This window comes from Mytilus trossulus, chromosome 5 (assembly GCF_036588685.1).
Source record: "Mytilus trossulus isolate FHL-02 chromosome 5, PNRI_Mtr1.1.1.hap1, whole genome shotgun sequence".
NCBI lineage: Eukaryota > Metazoa > Mollusca > Bivalvia > Mytilida > Mytilidae > Mytilus > Mytilus trossulus.
Genome location: NC_086377.1, coordinates 73844943 through 73867242, shown reverse-complemented (window position 1 = coordinate 73867242; position 22300 = coordinate 73844943). Strand labels below are relative to the sequence as shown.

General features: G+C 35.5%; 1 protein-coding gene across 1 annotated transcript; it reads right to left on the bottom strand.

Annotated features, from left to right (window-relative positions):
- Positions 1-2385: 2385 nt before the first annotated feature.
- LOC134718291 (poly [ADP-ribose] polymerase tankyrase-1-like) lies at positions 2386-21319 on the bottom strand. Its single transcript, XM_063580785.1, has 5 exons — positions 21302-21319; positions 20188-20304; positions 11707-11805; positions 10839-10940; positions 2386-2508 (listed from the first exon to the last, which is right to left on the bottom strand). The coding sequence occupies exons 1-5, from the start codon at positions 21317-21319 to the stop codon at positions 2386-2388; spliced, it is 459 nt and encodes a 152-aa protein (XP_063436855.1).
- Positions 21320-22300: the final 981 nt, after the last annotated feature.

The following is a 22300-nucleotide window of genomic DNA, read 5'->3' as shown; positions in this document are numbered from 1 at the left end:
AGTATATCTTTCCTAGCAACATATAGAACAAAACCATCTTACTGACCTTCTTTAGCTATTACATCTACATCACGCTAGTTGAAAATAATTTCATCGCCTTTTAAACATCATAACTTAAATTGAATAGAAGAGCAGGAAGCAAACAGTTATTCAAAACGAGGCAATGATGAACTGCTCTTCCATCAATTGTACATACATGTATTACACAAGTCATTTAAGTGTAATACAAAATCGTCACTGTAATTATCTTAATGAATATTGACTACAAATGACAAAATGAATATTGAAATTCAAAAAAGGTTTGCAAACACATCTTTGTTCAAACAAATGAAAATAATAAAAATAATTATATTAATGACATGAGTCCAATGCCCGTTTCTAAATGTCATTATAAACACCCAAACGGAAAGATGGCCTAATCAATCTTCCTGTAATAACTAAGGAGTCAAAACACATGTTTCAGGAGACACAATACTTTTGATTAAAACATTTGGATAACACACCAGTGAACGATACGTACAACAAGGCATTGTCAGAAGAATTAAAGTATTTATATAATGGATGGTCTAGTTCACGCATCGTTATCAATATAACGGAATTTGATGTGACTGTTATACATGTCAGAGGTCTAGCTAGCTATAAAACCAGGTTCAATCCACAATTATTACATAAGAAAATACACGTACCAAGTAAGGAATATGACCGTCGTATTCTATTCGTTTGATATTTTTGAGCTTTTGATTTTGCCATTTGATTAGGGACTTTGGTTTTTGAATTTTCCTCGGACTTCAGTATTTTGTGATAGTATATCTTTCCTAGCAACATATAGAACAAAACCATCTTACTTACCTTCTTAAGCTTTTATATCTACATCACATTAATTTAAAATAATTTCATCGCCTTTTAAACATCATAACTTAAATTGAATAGAAGAGCAGGAAGCACACAGTTATTCAAAACGAGGCAATGATGAACTGCTCTTCCATCAATTTAACATACATGTATTACACAAGTCATTTAAGTTTAATACAAAATCGTCACTGTAATTATCATAATAAATATTGACTAAAATGACAAAATGAATATTGAAATTCAAAGGAGGTTTGCAAACACATTTTTGTTCAAACAAATGAAAAAAATAAAAAATAATTATTTTAATGACATGAGTCCAATGCCCGTTTCTAAATGTCACCATAAACACTCAAACGGAAAGATGGACTAATCAATCTTCCTGTAATAACTAAGGAGTCAAAACACATGTTTCAGGAGACACAATACTTTTGATTTAAACATTTGGATAACACACCAGTGAACGATACGTACAACAAGGGATTGTCAGAAGAATTAAAGTATTTATATAATGGATGGTCTAGTTCACGCATCGTTATCAATATAATGGAATTTGATTTGACTGTTATACATGTCAGAGGTCTAGCTAGCTATAAAACCAGGTTCAATCCACAATTATTACATAAGAAAATGCCTGTATCAAGTTAGGAATATGACTGTTGTTCTGCAATCGTTTGATATTTTTGAGCTTTTGATTTTGCCATTTGATTAGGGACTTTCCGTTTTGAATTTTCCTCGGAGTTCAGTATTTTGTGATATAACTTTTTTCTAGTAAATGTCCGAATTAGGATATACAATATAGTGCATTACACCTGACTTAAAATAATCTTTAGTCAAATTTGATTTATCTACTCCTTGTGTGTAATAATACTCGTAGTTCGTACCATAATAAAATTACTTCGTCATGCATTTTATTTGTACTATGAGGAATTCCTTAGTGTAAATTACACTGAGGAATTCCTTAGTGTAAATTTTTCGATAATTCCGACATGAAATTGAACATTGGTTATTCAACTATTTTCTGTTTATTTTTCCAATTTTAAAATTCAACTTATGGATTGGGCTTATAATTATTCTTCCTAAAATCACTTAGATATTAAAATACAAATTGTTTCAGTGATTGGTGAATATTTATTTCTTAATTTTCAGTGGCAAATATTAAGGGTGAGGATTTGACTGTTCAAAACAACCTATAAACTAAATAGAAACATGATACATCTTGTTATCAAATTAATATATTATATAACAATGGCAGATCGACGAAAATGACTATTTCGAATATAATGTAAAGATATTTATCTATATATTTTAAAATACATGAGGTAATTTGAAAATGAAGAAACATAAAGAACATGAGAAAATGGGAGTTTGTTTTAAATCTTCACTTATTGTACAAGTTTGTAAGCTTGAACTCTCAGACGGATCAACAAATGTTGAGGGGGATCAAAACATTTTTCATCCTAGTGAGTCAAATAAAGTTGTCGAAAAAAGTCAATTTGCCTGGTTGATGTAAAAATCCTAAACTATAGCTTTGATTTATCGATCAATTCTAGATTTAGCATTCTGTTTGTTCAAGTGAGCCCTATGATCTAATAATTCCATAAAGAGTTTGCAGTTGTCTTCATAATGTGACGATAAGAAGAACACATTCTTCACAATCTAAATAATAATCTAATCAGATAAAGCAAACACACTTCTGTATAATAGTCAGGTCGATTTGTGAAACAATTGTTCAGACGGTGATAAAAGCATCAAACTTTGCAGAGTTTTAGTTTAAGTCATGATAAACATTTATAGCTATGAACCCATTTCTAAAAATCAAAATGGCGTCTATGGGTGGCCATTTTAAAATGGATACCTGAAATTTTCTTTACCGATTGTTATGAAACTCGGTATATTTATCACTTATGATAAGGAATATTATCGGAGGACATCGTGTATTCAAATACTGGTGACCATTTTGAAGGGTGCCTATTTTGAAAACACAAATTTTAAATATTTTTTTTTTTTGCTGTTGTATTTTATTTTATCATTTGTATTTAAACTAATGAACTGATATATATTTAAATTTATATCACCACATCATTTTTATAGGACTGTTGCTATTTGTATTTGGTATTCACCATGTGGTCAAATAAGCACTAATGGACATATTAAAGAAATGAACCCAGGACAAATACCAGTCATATCATGTGATCAACTGTGTGAATGAATGAATGAATGAATGAATGAATCTCCATTTCTAAGTAGCAACATTCCACCAGCACTTGCATGCAGGGTATATATCTCCCAATTGATACGATATTCCCGTGCTTGCATTTTCTATCATGATTTTCCTGATATACGGTTGCTGCTCACAGGGAAGCTTAAAATTCAAGAGTTCCAAATTGTGAAGTTGAAATCATCCCTTCGTAAATTTTACGGACGCCATCACGTGTGGGTTGACCGTTAAGTTGTGTTGGTGGAGTATGATGAGATGGTAGATGTGTCAGTAATGTAGGATTGGTGTAGGGTGAGTTGGTAGAGTATGATGAGATGGTTGTTGTGTCAGTAGTATATGATTGATGTAGGGTGTGTTGGTGGAGTATGATGAGATGGTTGTTGTGTCAGTAGTATATGATTGGTGTAGGGTGTGTTGGTGGAGTATAATGAGATGGTTGTTGTGTCAGTAATGTAGGATTGGTGTAGAGTGAGTTGGTAGAGTATGATGAGATTGTTGTTGTGTCAGTAAAGTAGGATTGGTGTAGAGTGAGTTGGTAGAGTATAATGAGATGGTAGTTGTGTCAGTAGTGTAGGATTGGTGTAGGGTGTGTTGATAGAGTATGATGAGATGGTTGTTGTGTCAGTAGTGTAGGATTGGTGTAAGGTGAGTTGGTAGAGTATGATGAGATGGTAGTTGTGTCAGTAGTATATGATTGGTGTTAGGTGTGTTGGTGGAGTTTGATGAGATGGTAGTTGTGTCAGTAGTGTAGGATTGGTGTTAGGTGTGTTGGTGGAGTATGATAAGATGGTAGTTGTGTCAGTAGTAAAGGATTGGTGTTAGGTGTGTTGGTGGAGTATGATAAGATGGTAGTTGTGTCAGTAGTGTAGGATTGGTGTTAGGTGTGTTGGTGGAGTATGATAAGATGGTAGTTGTGTCAGTAGTGTAGGATTGGTGTAGGGTGAGTTGGTAGAGTATGATGAGATGGTTGTTGTGTCAGTAGTATATGATTGATGTAGGGTGTGTTGGTGGAGTATGATGAGATGGTTGTTGTGTCAGTAGTATATGATTGGTGTAGGGTGTGTTGGTGGAGTATGATGAGATGGTAGATGTGTCAGTAATGTAGGATTGGTGTAGGGTGAGTTGGTAGAGTATGATGAGATGGTAGTTGTGTCAGTAATGTAGGATTGGTGTAGGGTGTGTTGGTAGAGTTTGATGAGATGGTTGTGTCAGTAGTGTAGGATTGGTGTTAGGTGTGTTGGTGGAGTATGATGAGATGGTAGTTATGTCAGTAGTGTTGGATTGGTGTTAGGTGTGTTGGTGGAGTCTGATGAGATGGTAGTTGTGTCAGTAGTGTAGGATTGGTGTAGGGTGTGTTGGTAGAGTATGATGAGATGGTTGTAGTGTCAGTAATGTAGGATTGGTGTTTGGTGTGTTGGTGGATTATGATGAGATGGTAGTTGTGTCAGTAATGTAGGATTGGTGTTAGGTGTGTTGGTGGAGTATAATGAAATGGCAGTTGTGTCAGTAATGTAGGATTGGTGTTAGGTGTGTTGGTGGAGTATAATGAGATGGCAGTTGTGTCAGTAATGTAGGATTGGTGTTAGGTGTGTTGGTGGAGTATGATGAGCTGGTAGTTATGTCAGTAAAGTAGGATTGGTGTTAGGTGTGTTGGTGGAGTATGATGAGATGGTAGATGTGTCAGTAATGTAGGATTGCTGTTAAGTGTGTTGGTGGAGTATGATGAGATGGTAGTTGTGTCAGTAATGTAGGATTGGTGTTAGGTGTGTTGGTGGAGTATGATGAGATGGTAGTTGTGTCAGTAATGTAGGATTGGTGTTAGGTGTGTTGGTGGAGTATAATGAGATGGCAGTTGTGTCAGTAATGTAGGATTAGTGTTAGGTGGGTTGGTGGAGTATAATGAGATGGCAGTTGTGTCAGTAATGTAGGATTGGTGTTAGGTGTGTTGGTGGAGTATGATGAGATGGTAGTTATGTCAGTAAAGTAGGATTGGTGTTAGGTGTGTTGGTGGAGTATGATGAGATGGTAGTTGAGTCAGTAATGTAGGATTGGTGTTAGGTGGGTTGGTGGAGTATAATGAGATGGCAGTTGTGTCAGTAATGTAGGATTGGTGTTAGGTGTGTGGGTGGAGTATGATGAGATGGTAGTTATGTCAGTAAAGTAGGATTGGTGTTAGGTGTGTTGGTGGAGTATGATGAGATGGTAGTTGTGTCAGTAATGTAGGATTGGTGTTAGGTGTGTTGGTGGAGTATGATGAGATGGTAGTTGTGTCAGTAATGTATGATTGGTGTTAGGTGTGTTGGTGGAGTATGATGAGATGGTAGTTGTGTCAGTAATGTAGGATTGGTGTTAGGTGTGTGATGAAATATGATGAGATGGTATTTGTGTCAGTAGGGTAGGATTGGTGTTAGGTGTGTTGTTGGAGTATGATGAGATGGTAGTTGTATCAGTAGTGTAGGATTGGTGTAGGGTGTGTTGATAGAGTATGATGAGATGGTTGTTGTGTCAGTAGTGTAGGATTGGTGTAGGGTGAGTTGGTAGAGTATGATGAGATGGTAGTTGTGTCAGTAGTGTAGGATTGGTGTAGGGTGAGTTGGTGGAGTATGATGAGATGGTAGTTGTGTCAGTAGTGTAGGATTGGTGTTAGGTGTGTTGGTGGAGTATGATAAGATGGTAGTTGTGTCAGTAGTGTAGGATTGGTGTAGGGTGAGTTGGTAGAGTATGATGAGATAGTTGTTGTGTCAGTAGTATATGATTGATGTAGGGTGTGTTGGTGGAGTATGATGAGATGGTTGTTGTGTCAGTAGTATATGATTGGTGTAGGGTGTGTTTGTGGAGTATAATGAGATAGTTGTTGTGTCAGTAATGTAGGATTGGTGTAGGGTGAGTTGGTAGAGTATGATGAGATGGTTGTTGTGTCAGTAGTATATGATTGGTGTAGGGTGTGTTGGTGGAGTATAATGAGATGGCTGTTGTGTCAGTAGTATATGATTGGTGTAAGTTGTGTTGGTGGAGTATGATGAGATGGTAGATGTGTCAGTAGTATATGATTGGTGTAGGGTGTGTTGGTGGAGTATAATGAGATAGTTGTTGTGTCAGTAATGTAGGATTGGTGTAGGGTGAGTTGGTAGAGTATGATGAGATGGTAGTTGTGTCAGTAGTATATGATTGGTGTAGGGTGTGTTGGTGGAGTATAATGAGATGGCTGTTGTGTCAGTAGTATATGATTGGTGTTAGGTGTGTTGGTGGAGTTTGATGAGATGGTAGTTGTGTCAGTAGTGTAGGATTGGTGTTAGGTGTGTTGGTGGAGTATGATAAGATGGTAGTTGTGTCAGTAGTGAAGGATTGGTGTTAGGTGTGTTAATGGAGTATGATAAGATGGTAGTTGTGTCAGTAGTGTAGGATTGGTGTTAGGTGTGTTGGTGGAGTTTGATGAGATGGTAGTTGTGTCAGTAGTGTAGGATTGGTGTTAGGTGTGTTGGTGGAGTATGATAAGATGGTAGTTGTGTCAGTAGTGAAGGATTGGTGTTAGGTGTGTTAATGGAGTATGATAAGATGGTAGTTGTGTCAGTAGTGTAGGATTGGTGTAGGGTGAGTTGGTAGAGTATGATGAGATGGTTGTTGTGTCAGTAGTATATGATTGATGTAGGGTGTGTTGGTGGAGTATGATGAGATGGTTGTTGTGTCAGTAGTATATGATTGGTGTAGGGTGTGTTGGTGGAGTATGATGAGATGGTAGATGTGTCAGTAATGTAGGATTGGTGTAGGGTGAGTTGGTAGAGTATGATGAGATGGTAGTTGTGTCAGTAATGTAGGATTGGTGTAGGGTGTGTTGGTAGAGTTTGATGAGATGGTTGTGTCAGTAGTGTAGGATTGGTGTTAGGTGTGTTGGTGGAGTATGATGAGATGGTAGTTATGTCAGTAGTGTTGGATTGGTGTTAGGTGTGTTGGTGGAGTCTGATGAGATGGTAGTTGTGTCAGTAGTGTAGGATTGGTGTAGGGTATGTTGGTAGAGTATGATGAGATGGTTGTAGTGTCAGTAATGTAGGATTGGTGTTAGGTGCGTTGGTGATGTATGATGATATGGTAGTTGTGTCAGTAGTGTAAGATTGGTGTTAGGTGTGTTGGTGGAGTATGATGAGATGGTTGAAGTGTCATAATGTAGGATTGGTGTTAGATGTGTTGGTAGAGTATGATGAGATGGTTGTAGTGTCAGTAATGTAGGATTGGTGTTAGGTGTGTTGGTGATGTGTGTTGAGATGGAAGTTGTGTCAGTAGTGTAGGATTGGTGTTAGGTGTGTTGGTGATGTGTGTTGAGATGGAAGTTGTGTCAGTAGTGTAGGATTGGTGTTAGGTGTGTTGGTGGAGTATGATGAGATGGTAGTTGTGTCAGTAGTGTAGGATTGGTGTTAGGTGTGTTGGTGGAGTGTGATGAGATGGTAGTTGTGTCAGTAGTGTAGGATTAGTGTAAGGTGTGTTGGCGGAGTATGATGAGATGGTAGTTGTGTCAGTAATGTAGGATTGGTGTTAAGTGTGTTGGTGATGTATGATGAGATGGTTGTTGTATCAGTAGTGTAGGATTGGTGTAGGGTGTGTTGGTAGAGTATGATGAGATGGTAGTTGTGTCAGTAGTGTAGGATTGGTGTTAGGTGAGTTGGTAGAGTATGATGAGATGGTAGTTGTATCAGTAGTGTAGGATTGGTGTTAGGTGTTTTAGTGGAGTATGATGAGATGGTAGTTGTGTCAGTAATGTAGGATTGGTGTTAGATGTGTTGGTAGAGTATGATGAGATGGTAGTTGTGTCAGTAGTGTAGGATTAGTGACATGTGTGTTGGCAGAGTATGATGAGATGGTAGTTGTGTCAGTAATATAGGATTGGTGTTAGATGTGTTGGTAGAGTATGATGAGATGGTTGTAGTGTCAGTAATGTGTGATTGGTGTTAGGTGTGTTGGTGATGTGTGTTGAGATGGAAGTTGTGTCAGTAGTGTAGGATTGGTGTTAGGTGTGTTGGTGGAGTATGATGAGATGGTAGTTGTGTCAGTAGTGTAGGATTGGTGTTAGGTGTGTTGGTGGAGTGTGATGAGATGGTAGTTGTGTCAGTAGTGTAGGATTAGTGTAAGGTGTGTTGGCGGAGTATGATGAGATGGTAGTTGTGTCAGTAATGTAGGATTGGTGTTAAGTGTGTTGGTGATGTATGATGAGATGGTTGTTGTATCAGTAGTGTAGGATTGGTGTAGGGTGTGTTGGTAGAGTATGATGAGATGGTAGTTGTGTCAGTAGTGTAGGATTGGTGTTAGGTGAGTTGGTAGAGTATGATGAGATGGTAGTTGTATCAGTAGTGTAGGATTGGTGTTAGGTGTTTTAGTGGAGTATGATGAGATGGTAGTTGTGTCAGTAATGTAGGATTGGTGTTAAGTGTGTTGGTGATGTATGATGAGATGGTTGTTGTATCAGTAGTGTAGGATTGGTGTAGGGTGTGTTGGTAGAGTATGATGAGATGGTAGTTGTGTCAGTATGTAGGATTGGTATTAGATGTGTTGGTAGGTTGAGGTCAAGTGAAAACTGTCTGACTGGCATGAGGACCTTGCAAGGTACGCACATACCAAATATAGTTATACTTTTACTGATAAAAGATAATTTAACATTACAAACATTTTTTTTTTCAAGTAGTCACTGAACCATGAAAATGAGGTCAAGGACATTGGACATGTGACTGGCTGAAACTTCGTGACATGAGGCATCCATATACACAGTATGAAGCATCAAGGTCTTCCTCCTTCTAAAATATAAAGCTTTTAAGAAGTTAGCTAACGCCTCCGCCACTGCTTGATCACTATCCCTATGCCGAGCTTTCTGAGATTAAAGTTGCAGGCTGGACAAAAAATATTCAGTTTTAAGGGGGCTCGCGGGTCTAAATCATTTTTTTAATTTAAAAAAAATGGGGTCACCGTTCATTTACGCTCACAATCTGCCTTCGAAAGAAGTATACATTTTTGTTAATGTCCTTTTTTCTGTTGACCTAATAGTGGAAATAGTTGTAATATCGAAATAAAAAAAGAACTAAATTACAGAAATCGCTTAAATTTTACAGTTATTTAGTTTATGTACAGCTTTTTCGAAAACAACAATAAAAAATATAGGTTGCCAATGAGTAAATTTAAGATATTTCTATTTTAATGCGGCTGTCACAACAACAGCAAACCGGATTTATTAACATTTATTTGTGTCCTGGCAATATCACAAGAACCATTACTCCTGAACAGTAAAAGTCAAAATCGTCATTATTGAACTTGACCTATATTTTGTCATCAGTAACAACATATAACAATTTCAAAAGCTTTGGTTGAATGGTTCATGAGAAAATGCACGGACACGACTGGAAACACCATTTTTCAATCTTTCAAGAACCATTACTCCTGAACGGTAAAAGTCAAAATTGTCATAATTGAACTTGACCTCTATTTTGTCATCAGTAACAACATATAACAATTTCAAAAGCTTTGGTTGAATGGTTCATGAGAAAATGCACGGACACGACTGGAAACACCATTTTTCAATCTTTCAAGAACCATTACTCCTGAACGGTAAAAGTCAAAATCGTCATAATTGAACTTGACTTCCATTTTGTCATCAGTAACAACATATTAAAATTTGGGCAGCTTTGGAAGAACAGTTCATGCGTAAATGCACGGACATGACTGGAAACTCCATTTTTTAATCTTTCAAGAACCATTACTCCTGAACGGTAAAAGTCAAAATCGTCATTATTGAATTTGACCTCCATTTTGTCATCAGTAACAACATATTAAAATTTGGGAAGCTTTGGTAGAACAGTTCATGCGTAAATGCATGGACACGACTGGAAACTCCATTTTTCAATCTTTCAAGAACCATAACTCCTGAACTGTAAAAGTCAAAATTGCTATTATTGAACTTGACCTTCATTTACTTGTCAGTAACAACATATTAAAATTTTAAAAGCTTTGGTTGAACGGTTCATGAGTTAATGCATGGACAACATTTGATTGACGCCCGCCCGCCGGACTGGCCGCCCGCCGTACATCCCCAAATCAGTAACCGAAATTTTTGTCACAAAAATCCGGTTAAAAATGGCATTTTTGCACCAAAGGGAAATAATTTGGAGCTTTTTCAATGATATCTACATTTTAAAAGTCACCTGAGGCCAACAAGAATTGATTTTTTGGAATGATTCTTGTACCATAAAAAGTAAAATCACAAAAATACTGAACTCAGAGGAAAATCAATTTGGAAAGTCCATAATCACATGGCAAAATCAAAAAACAAAACGCATCAAAAACGAATGGACAAGAACTGTCATATTCCTGACTTGGTACAGGCATTTTCAAATGTAGAAAATGATGAAAAACCATAATGATAAAGTAATTACTACTTAAGGTAATAAATGAAATTTGTAATGAAAAATTATTGTTTAATTTTTTTCTGAAAATCTTATACCCGTAAGCCTCCTTAAGAAAACTGTGTTCATTCATTAAGTGTATTAATAGAAAGGTTAGTCCCTCCATGTAAACGTTAAGCACAGACTGATTTCTTCATATTTAGTTTAACCTGTTTATTATACAGGTATTTCATCATAAAGTTGTACTTTATTATATTTTATCTGCAGCTGTTTACCCTCAACTATTGTATTTGTATTTATATTGTAATTGTACTTCCTCAGTTGACTTGTATTTAGTTTTTAGAGAATAAAATAACTATCTATCTAATAAGAATAAAACTGAATGTTACCTGTTTTGATTTCACCCAAGGACTGCATCCTTGATCTATTAAACATTTTGTTACATCAATCTGTCCAAACTCAGCAGCATGATGTAAAGCTGTTTGTCCATTCTATAACAATATAAAAATATAAACATGTTTATGGTGTGTGATAACAAAATCATGAGAGGAGTCAAACAATTTACCAAATGTAAGAAATATAACATCGGGTAAGAAAATATTCAATTATATTAGTGTATAAACTATTAAATGGTAGATTGATATATAAATTCAATGCATATTTTCTAATTCAGTGAAACAAAACAGGTAAAAAAATAATAAACTCTAAATTATATAAGTGTAACAAGTCAAATAATAGCAACCCTCACTTTATATAAGTCAAACAAGTATTTGTTGACCATTTAACATGTATGATCAACAACATGATTTTATGTTGATTCAGTAGAATGATCAAAGTTAAAAAAAAACTTTTTTTCAAGAAACATTAAAACAAGTTATATTTTCTGATTCAGTACGAAGAGACAAGAAAAATAAGACCCCACTTTATATAATTCTGTCAAGTATTTGTTATTTTTAAAAGATGTTTTACATGAGATCTGTAGAATTAACATTATCCAACTAATGATGTTAACACAACTTGTTCTCATCAACTTCTCATTAAAATCAGATGTTAACAAAATAATTTTTCGTCAGGAAACAAAATAAAACCTTAACTATCTGATTCAGTTCTGTGTTACGAATAAAATGAGACCCCACTTTATATAATTCTAACAAATATTTGTTTTCCATTAAACCTGTCTGATTAACAACATGATTTTGTGTAGATTCTGTATAAAGTGATGTTTGGTCAGAGTAAGGTGATTATATCTATCATTACCTTGGATGCAGCGTCTAACTGACTGCCGTGAGTGACCAGGTAAGTCACCACCTCCAGGTTTCCTCCCACAGCCGCTGACGTTAATGGTGTCCTTCCAAACTGTAATATCAACATATAACGGACATCAAAACTTGTGTCATAAACTGGACAATGTTGTGTAATAAATATAAACAAAATATATATCACATGAATCAGTGGTCAAAACTGAATAAAATGACCAGTCACACTTTTATTTATATTCTACATAAACAACAAATAAACAACATGTTTTATTGTGAGATGTCAGAACTTCCATCAGAAATGTCCGGTTAAAAAAAAACTTTTTTCTAGAAACAAAAACAATATTTATATCAATGGACTCAGCTGGACAAGACAATTAAAATGAGACCCCACTTTATATAATTCTATCAAATATTTGTTGTCCATTAAATCTGTCTGATTAACAATGATTACGTAGAATGATCAAAGTTAAAAAAAAAACTTTTTTCAAGAAACATTAAAACGAGTTATATTTTCTGATTCAGTACGAAGAGACAAGAAAAATGAGAACCCACTTTATATAATTCTGTCAAGTATTTGTTATTTTTAAAAGATGTTTAACATGAGATCTGTAGAATTAATATTATCTAACTAAAGATGTTAACACAACTCGTTCTCATCAACTTCTCATTAAAATACTTTATATAATTCTATCAAATATTTGTTGTCCATTAAATCTGTCTGATAAACAATGATTACGTAGAATGATCAACAGTTTTTAAAAAAAATATTTTTTTCAAGAAACATCAAAACAAGTTATATTTTCTGATTCAGTACGAAGAGACAAGAAAACTAAGACCCCACTTTATATAATTCTGTCAAGTATTTGTTATTTTTAAAAGATGTTTTACATGAGATCTGTAGAATTAACATTATCCAACTAATGATGTTAACACAACTTGTTCTCATCAACTTCTCATCAAAATCAGATGTTTACAAAATAATTTTTCATCAGGAAACAAAATAAAACCTTAGCTATCTGATTCAGTTCTGTGTTACGAATAAAATGAGACCCCACTTTATATAATTCTAACAAATATGTGCTGTCCATTAAACTTGTCTGATTAACAGTATTTTGTGTTGATTCAAAATAATGATCAAAACTTATAAAATATTTAGTAGTATAACCGTGTAAAATGTTGGGTGTCTACCAGCTGCTTCATATCATATGTGTTGTTGTGAGTATAAGGGTAATATAGCAATGGTGTATGTTTGTGGTGAGTATAAGGGTAATATAGCAATGGTGTATGTTTGTGGTGTGTATAAGGGTAATATAGCAATGGTGTATGTTGGTGGTGTGTATAAGGGTAATATAGCAATGGTGTATGGTTGTGGTGAGTATAAGGGTAATAAGCAATGGTGTATGATTGTGGTGAGTATAAGGGTAATCTAGCAATGGTGTATGTTTGTGGTGAGTATAAGGGTAATATAGCAATGGTGTATGTTTGTGGTGAGTATAAGGGTAATATAGCAATGGTGTATGTTTGTGGTGAGTATAAGGGTAATATAGCAATGGTGTATGTTTGTGGTGAGTATAAGGGTAATATAGCAATGGTGTATGTTTGTGGTGAGTATAAGGGTAATATAGCAATGGTGTATGTTTGTGGTGAGTATAAGGGTGATATAGCAATGGTGTATGTTTGTGGTGAGTATAAGGGTAATATAGCAATGGTGTATGTTTGTGGTGAGTGTAAGGGTAATATAGCAATGGTGTATGTTTGTGGTGAGTATAAGGGTAATATAGCAATGGTGTATGTTTGTAGTGAGTATAAGGGTAATATAGCAATGGTGTATGTTTGTAGTGAGTATAAGGGTAATATAGCAATGATGTATGTTTGTGGTGAGTATAAGGGTAATATAGCAATGGTGTATGTTTGTGATGTGTATAAGGGTAATATAGCAATGGTGAATGTTTGTGGTGAGTATAAGGGTAATATAGCAATGGTGTATGTTTGTAGTGAGTATAAGGGTAATATAGCAATGGTGTATGTTTGTACTGAGTATAAGGGTAATATAGCAATAATGTTTGTTTGTGGTGAGTATAAGGGTAATATAGCAATGGTGAATGTTTGTTGTGAGTATAAGGGTAATATAGCAATGGTGTATGTTTGATGTGAGTATAAGGGTAATATAGCAATGGTGTATGTTTGTGATGTGTATAAGGGTAATATAACAATGGTGTATGTTTGTGGTGAGTATAAGGGTAATATAGCAATGGTGTATGTTTGTTGTGAGTATAAGGGAAATATAGCAATGGTGTATGTTTGTGGTGTGTATAAGGGTAATATAGCAATGGTGTATGTTTGTTGTGAGTATAAGGGTAATATAGCAATGGTGAATGTTTGTAGTGAGTATAAGAGTAATATAGCAATGGTGTTTGTTTGTGGTGAGTATAAGGGTAATATAGCAATGGTGTATGTGTGTGGTGAGTATAAGGGTAATATAGCAATCATGGTGTATGTTTGTGGTGAGTATAAGGGTAATATAGCAATGGTGTATGTTTGTTGTGAGTATAAGGGTAATATAGCAATGGTGTATGTTTGTTGTGAGTATAAGGGTAATATAGCAATGGTGAATGTTTGTAGTGAGTATAAGAGTAATATAGCAATGGTGTATGTTTGTGGTGAGTATAAGGGGAATATAGCAATGGCGTATGTTTGTGGTGAGTATAAGGGTAATATAGCAATGGTGTATGTTTGTTGTGAGTATAAGGGTAATATAGCAATAGTGTATGTTTGTGGTGAGTATAAGTAAAGAACTGCAATAAGCCATGTTTATTTTTTTCAAGTTTGCATAGCATATTAGTGTGATAGTCACTTGTTTGTGATGAGTGTAATAATGTCATTGCTATGTCACATGTTGCTGTTGAGTATAATAGTGTCAATGCAACGTCACATGTTGGTGTTGAGTAGAAGAGTGTCATTGCTATTTCACATGTTGGTGTTGAGTATAAGAGTGTCACTGCTATGTCACATACATATGTGTGTTGAGTATAAGAGTGTTACTGCTACGTCACATGCTGGTGTTGAGTATAAGAGTGTCACTGCTACGCCACATGTTGGTGTTGAGGTAAAGGGTGTCAGTGATATGTGACGTCACATGTTGGTGTTGTCTATAAGAGTGTCATTGCTATGTCACATGTTGGTGTTGAGTATAAGAGTGTCATTGCTATGTCACATGTTGGTATTGAGGTAAAGAGTGTCATTGCTATGTCACATGTTGCTGTTGAGTATAAGAGTGTCATTGTTATGTCACATGTTGGTGTTGACTATAAGAGTGTCATTGCTAAGTGACATGTTGGTGTTGACTATAAGAGTGTCATTGCTATGTCGCATGTTGGTGTTGACTATAAGAGTGTCATTGATATGTCAAAAGTTAGTTTTCAAGTTTGCATTGCCTATAAGTGTGATATGTAACTTGTTTGTGATGAGTGTAATAATGTCATTGCTATGTCACATGTTGGTGTTGAGTATAAGAGTGTCACTGCTACGTCACATGCTGGTGTTGAGTATAAGAATGTCATTGCTATGTCACATGTTGGTGTTGACTATACGAGTGTTGTTGCTATGTCACATGTTGGTGTTGAGGTAAAGAGTGTATCTGCTATTTCACATGTTGGTGTTGACTATAAGAGTGTCATTGCTTTGTCACATGTTAGTGTTGACTATAAGAGTGTCATTGCTTTGTCACATGTTGGTGTTGACTATAAGAGTGTCATTGCCATGTCACATGTTGGTGTTGAATACAAGAGTGTCACTGCTATGTCACATGTTGGTATTGAGTATAAGAGTGTCACTGCTATGTCACATGCTGGTGTTGAATACAAGAGTGTCACTGCTATGTCACATGTTGGTGTTGACTATAAGAGTGTTATTGCTATGTCACATGTTGGTGTTGAGTATAAGAGTGTCATTGTTATGTCACATGTTGGTGTTGACTATAAGAGTGTTATTGCTATGTCACATGTTAGTGTTGAGTATAAGAGTGTCATGCTTTGTCACATGTTGGTGTTGAGTATAATAGTGTCATTGCTATGTCACATGTTGGTGTTGAGTATAAGCGTGTCATTGTTATGTCACATGTTGGTGTTGACTATAAGAGTGTTATTGCTATGTCACATGTTAGTGTTGACTATAAGAGTGTCATTGCTAAGTGACATGTTGGTGTTGACTATAAGAGTGTCATTGCTGTCACATGTTGGTGTTGACTATAAGAGTGTCATTGATATGTCAAAAGTTAGTTTTGACTATAATAGTGTCATTGCTATGTCACATGTTGGTGTTGAGGTAAACAGTGTCATTGCTCTGTCAAATGTTGATGTTGAGGTCGAGTGTCATTGGTATGTCACACGTTGGTGTTGAGGTAAAGAGTGTCATTGCTATGTCACATAATGGTGTTGACTATAAGAGTGTCATTGCTATGTCACATGTTAGTATTGAGTATAATAGTGTCATTGCTAAATGACATGTTGGTGTTGACTATAAGAGTATCATTGCTATGTCACATGTTGGTGTTTACTATCAGAGTGTCATTGCTATGTCACATGTTGGTTTTGACTATAAGAGTGTCATTGCTATGTCACATGTTGGTGTTCAGGTAAACAGTGCCATTGCTATGTCAAATGTTGGTGTTGAGGTAGAGTATCATTGGTATGTCACATGTTGGTGTTGGGGTAAATAGTGTCATTGCTATGTCACATGTTGGTGTTGACTATAAGAGTGTCATTGCCGTCACATGTTGGTGTTGACTATCAGAATGTCATTGCTATGTCAAAAGTTAGTTTTGACTATAAGAGTGTCATTGCTATGTCACATGTTGGTGTTGAGATAAACAGTGTCATTGCTATGTCACATGTTGGTGTTCAGGTAAACAGTGCCATTGCTATGTCAAATGTTGGTGTTGAGGTAGAGTGTCATTTGTATGTCACATGTTGGTGTTGGGGTAAATAGTGTCATTGCTATGTCACATGTTGGTGTTGACTATAAGAGTTTCATTGCCGTCACATGTTGGTGTTGACTATCAGAATGTCATTGCTATGTCAAAAGTTAGTTTTGACTATAAGAGTGTCATTGCTATGTCACATGTTGGTGTTGAGATAAACAGTGTCATTGCTATGTCACATGTTGGTGTTGACTATAAGAGTGTCATTGTTATGTCACATGTTGGTATTGAGGTAAAGAGTGTCATTGCTATGTCACATGTTGCTGTTGCGTATAAGAGTGTCATTGTTATGTCACATGTTGGTGTTGACTATAAGAGTGTCATTGCTAAGTGACATGTTGGTGTTGACTATAAGAGTGTCATTGCTATGTCGCATGTTGGTGTTGACTATAAGAGTGTCATTGATATGTCAAAAGTTAGTTTTCAAGTTTGCATTGCCTATAAGTGTGATATGTAACTTGTTTGTGATGAGTGTAATAATGTCATTGCTATGTCACATGTTGGTGTTGAGTATAAGAGTGTCACTGCTACGTCACATGCTGGTGTTAAGTATAAGAATGTCATTGCTATGTCACATGTTGGTGTTGACTATACGAGTGTTGTTGCTATGTCACATGTTGGTGTTGAGGTAAAGAGTGTATCTGCTATTTCACATGTTGGTGTTGACTATAAGAGTGTCATTGCTTTGTCACATGTTAGTGTTGACTATAAGAGTGTCATTGCTTTGTCACATGTTGGTGTTGACTATAAGAGTGTCATTGCCATGTCACATGTTGGTGTTGAATACAAGAGTGTCACTGCTATGTCACATGTTGGTATTGAGTATAAGAGTGTCACTGCTATGTCACATGCTGGTGTTGAATACAAGAGTGTCACTGCTATGTCACATGTTGGTGTTGACTATAAGAGTGTTATTGCTATGTCACATGTTGGTGTTGAGTATAAGAGTGTCATTGTTATGTCACATGTTGGTGTTGACTATAAGAGTGTTATTGCTATGTCACATGTTAGTGTTGAGTATAAGAGTGTCATGCTTTGTCACATGTTGGTGTTGAGTATAATAGTGTCATTGCTATGTCACATGTTGGTGTTGAGTATAAGCGTGTCATTGTTATGTCACATGTTGGTGTTGACTATAAGAGTGTTATTGCTATGTCACATGTTAGTGTTGACTATAAGAGTGTCATTGCTAAGTGACATGTTGGTGTTGACTATAAGAGTGTCATTGCTGTCACATGTTGGTGTTGACTATAAGAGTGTCATTGATATGTCAAAAGTTAGTTTTGACTATAATAGTGTCATTGCTATGTCACATGTTGGTGTTGAGGTAAACAGTGTCATTGCTCTGTCAAATGTTGATGTTGAGGTCGAGTGTCATTGGTATGTCACACGTTGGTGTTGAGGTAAAGAGTGTCATTGCTATGTCACATAATGGTGTTGACTATAAGAGTGTCATTGCTATGTCACATGTTAGTATTGAGTATAATAGTGTCATTGCTAAATGACATGTTGGTGTTGACTATAAGAGTATCATTGCTATGTCACATGTTGGTGTTTACTATCAGAGTGTCATTGCTATGTCACATGTTGGTTTTGACTATAAGAGTGTCATTGCTATGTCACATGTTGGTGTTCAGGTAAACAGTGCCATTGCTATGTCAAATGTTGGTGTTGAGGTAGAGTATCATTGGTATGTCACATGTTGGTGTTGGGGTAAATAGTGTCATTGCTATGTCACATGTTGGTGTTGACTATAAGAGTGTCATTGCCGTCACATGTTGGTGTTGACTATCAGAATGTCATTGCTATGTCAAAAGTTAGTTTTGACTATAAGAGTGTCATTGCTATGTCACATGTTGGTGTTGAGATAAACAGTGTCATTGCTATGTCACATGTTGGTGTTCAGGTAAACAGTGCCATTGCTATGTCAAATGTTGGTGTTGAGGTAGAGTGTCATTTGTATGTCACATGTTGGTGTTGGGGTAAATAGTGTCATTGCTATGTCACATGTTGGTGTTGACTATAAGAGTTTCATTGCCGTCACATGTTGGTGTTGACTATCAGAATGTCATTGCTATGTCAAAAGTTAGTTTTGACTATAAGAGTGTCATTGCTATGTCACATGTTGGTGTTGAGATAAACAGTGTCATTGCTATGTCACATGTTGGTGTTGACTATAAGAGTGTCATTGCTGTCACATGTTGGTGTTGACTATCAGAATGTCATTGCTATATCAAAAGTTAGTTTTGACTATAACAGTGTCATTGCTATGTCACATGTTGGTGTTGAGGTAAACAGTGTCATTGCTATTTCACATGTTGGTGTTGACTATAAGAGTGACATTGCTATGTCACATGTTGGTGTTGAGTATAAGAGTGTCATTGCTATGTCATAGGTTGGTGTTGAGGTAAAGAGGGTCATTGCTATGTCACATGTTGGTGTTGACTATAAGAGTGTCATTGCTAAGTCACATGTTGGTGTTAACTATAAGAGTGTCATTGCTATGTCACATGTTGGTGTTGACTATAAGAGTGTCATTGCTATGTCACATGTTGGTTTTGACTATAAGAGTGTCATTGCTATGTCACATGTTATATGATCAGGTGTCACATGTCATGTTCAGTACAGGAGTAGTAAAGGCATGTTGTATGATCAGGTGTCACATGTCATGTTCAGTACAGGAGTGGTAAATGAATGTTGTATGATGTGGTGTCACATGTCATGTTTAATACAGAAGTGGTAAATGATTGTTGTATGATCATGTGTCATGTCTTGTGTCATGATGATGCAATATTTATGTATTTTTTTTGTAGAATACCATGAAAGTGTATCTTAAGTGTCATAAAGTATAAAAAAATAAATTTCAATATTTCAGTTGTATACAGTAAGGAAGTTTCATACAGCCACCCTTTGACATACAAACTGGAGTGGTATTCATCAGTGTAATGAAGTAAATCACAATATTTCAGTTGTAAACAGTAAGGAAGTATCAGACAGCAACCCTTTGACATACAAACTGAAGTGGTATTCATCAGTGTAATGAAGTAAATCACAATATTTCAGTTGTATGCAGTTATGAAGTATCAGACAGCAAACTTTCTGACATACAGACTGGAGTGGTATTCATTGGTGTAATGAAGTATGTCATGTTTGTTTGTGGCTGTTGTGTGTCTTTTCGTCTGGCCATGGCATTCTTCTACTACTTCATGTACTTAATGTGGTTTTTCACTTTTTTACTTGGGTATTGGTGTTGAATACAGGAGCTGTATATTTTGGTGGTGTGTAATGATGTTTCACACTGTTTTTGTTGAATACAAGAGTTCTATCTACATTCAGGTTGTGTGATGATGTTTCTTAATATTTTGAGACAAGATTTTTTGCAATAACCAAAAATTAACATTGAATCGCTGAACATAAACAAGAGTAATATTTGACTGATTCATATAATTTGTACTATATAATAAATAACTTTATATGTGCTAAACAGTTTACTTCACTTACTTTACGATCTCTACATTCCAAGTTAGCTCTGTTCTTTACACATAATTTTACCTTTTTTATATTCCCATTTTCTGCAGCTGTAAGAAGTTTCTGTAAGCAAAACAAATCTATTTTCCTCTAGAACATACAAATGTATCATAAATGTAATAATTGAATTTAACAAGCTACATTTTTACAGTTTCAACAGTTTATACCAAATACAGTGATTACCAAGAAGGAGTGAAATTGTTGTGTATAATTTCAGATTTTTTTTTTTAGAAAAGTCTGTAGACAATTGTATTATGCATCAGTTTGGAGATCAGCCTAAGTTTTTGTTGAGGTTTGTGTTGCTCGGTCCTTAGTTTTTTATGTAATGTTATGAATATAAAAAGAAGATGTGGTATGATTGCCAATGAGACAATTCTACAAAATAGACATAATGACACAGAAAATAACAACTATAGGTACCTGTACAGCCTTCAACAGCTATAAAAGGCCCTGAAATGACTAATGTAGACCGTCGAATTTTGATTGTTTTTCATTTTTTTCCATGGCGTTGCCAGATTCTCTTCGACTTAAAGAGTTGTGAATGTCCTACAATATCTTACGTTTCTTTTTTTTTTGTCTCCTGGAATTTTGTATATTGAAATTCTGTTCACTGTAGTCATTTTGATTTCTCCTGTTCTCCCCCCTGAGAAAACTGCACGCCTGTATCTTTATAACATAGGTCACATGACATAGGTCACATGACACTGACTGACTCTGAGAATATTACACACCTGTATCTTAATGTACATTTTATAGACAACATAAGTCATATGACATAGGTCACATGACACTGACTGACTCTAAGAATACTGCACGCCTGTATCGTATCTTTATGTACATTTTATAGACAACATAAGTCACATGACATAGGTCACATGACACTGACTGACTCTGAGAATACTGCACACCTGTATCTTTATGTACAGTTTGTAGACAACATAGATCACATGACAAACATTTTATAGGTCACATGACACTGACTGACTCTGAGAATACTACACACCTGTATCTTTATGTACAGTTTATAGACAACATGGGTCACATGACATAGGTCACATGACAATGACTTTTAAGAAGAAAAACTTACCTTATCCCAACTTGCCATTATATCCTGTAAAAGAAAATGAAATCATTGTATATTTATTAAAATAAGGAGATATGATTACCAATGAGACAACTATCCACTTAAGTTCAAATGAAGTGGATGTAAGCAATTATAGGCATCGGTACGGCCTTCAACAATAAAACAAGAGGCTGTCAAGTGACAGCAAACTGGATTTTCCTGCATACAATGTAGGTCGAACCCTGAACAGTTGAACAAGTATTGACACAACATTTAAGCTTAAAACAGCTCTGAATTTGGATTCTGATTGAATATTTATAATAGATTATTTTCTAATTAAGAGGGAATGCCACGAACCATCAAGTTTCCTCCCTAAAATTTATTGAAACTACATTTTTAATTAATAATGAAAATGATATTTGCAAATCTGAAACACAAACAGGATCATGTAAAAAAAATAAACATTAACACACGTGTACAGCAAAAATTAATTACCACATTACAACTGTGACATCTACATGTATCTTCATCATGTTCATAACACACATGACTTTAAAAAAAAGTCAAAAAGAAATTTTGATGTTATCATTACTCAGGTCAGCAACACTACCTTATATGGAAATGCATGAATTAGCATACTTATGTTCTCGCACGTGTAATTGTTTATTTACGTGTGACGCAATTTATTGTTACCTGGTTTTTTTACCAATCCACTAAATGAGCAACAATGCATTATGGACTACTACGTGTTTACAACCAACCAAGAACACATGCTACTTACTTAAATACAACACATTTTGTCGTGCAATGCGGGATTAACAATTTCGCTTGGTTTTTCATTTTTTGTATCCACATTTATAGTTCGTGATATAAAGTATTCGTTCCATGCTCAGATTAATGAAGAGTTCTTTCTATGCGAAGAAAAAGTGTTTGATTTACCAGATATATAGCTATTCACGTGTTTGATGATGACATGCAGAATTCATGTATTTGTCCACCAGACAGCAACGAAACAACAGTGAA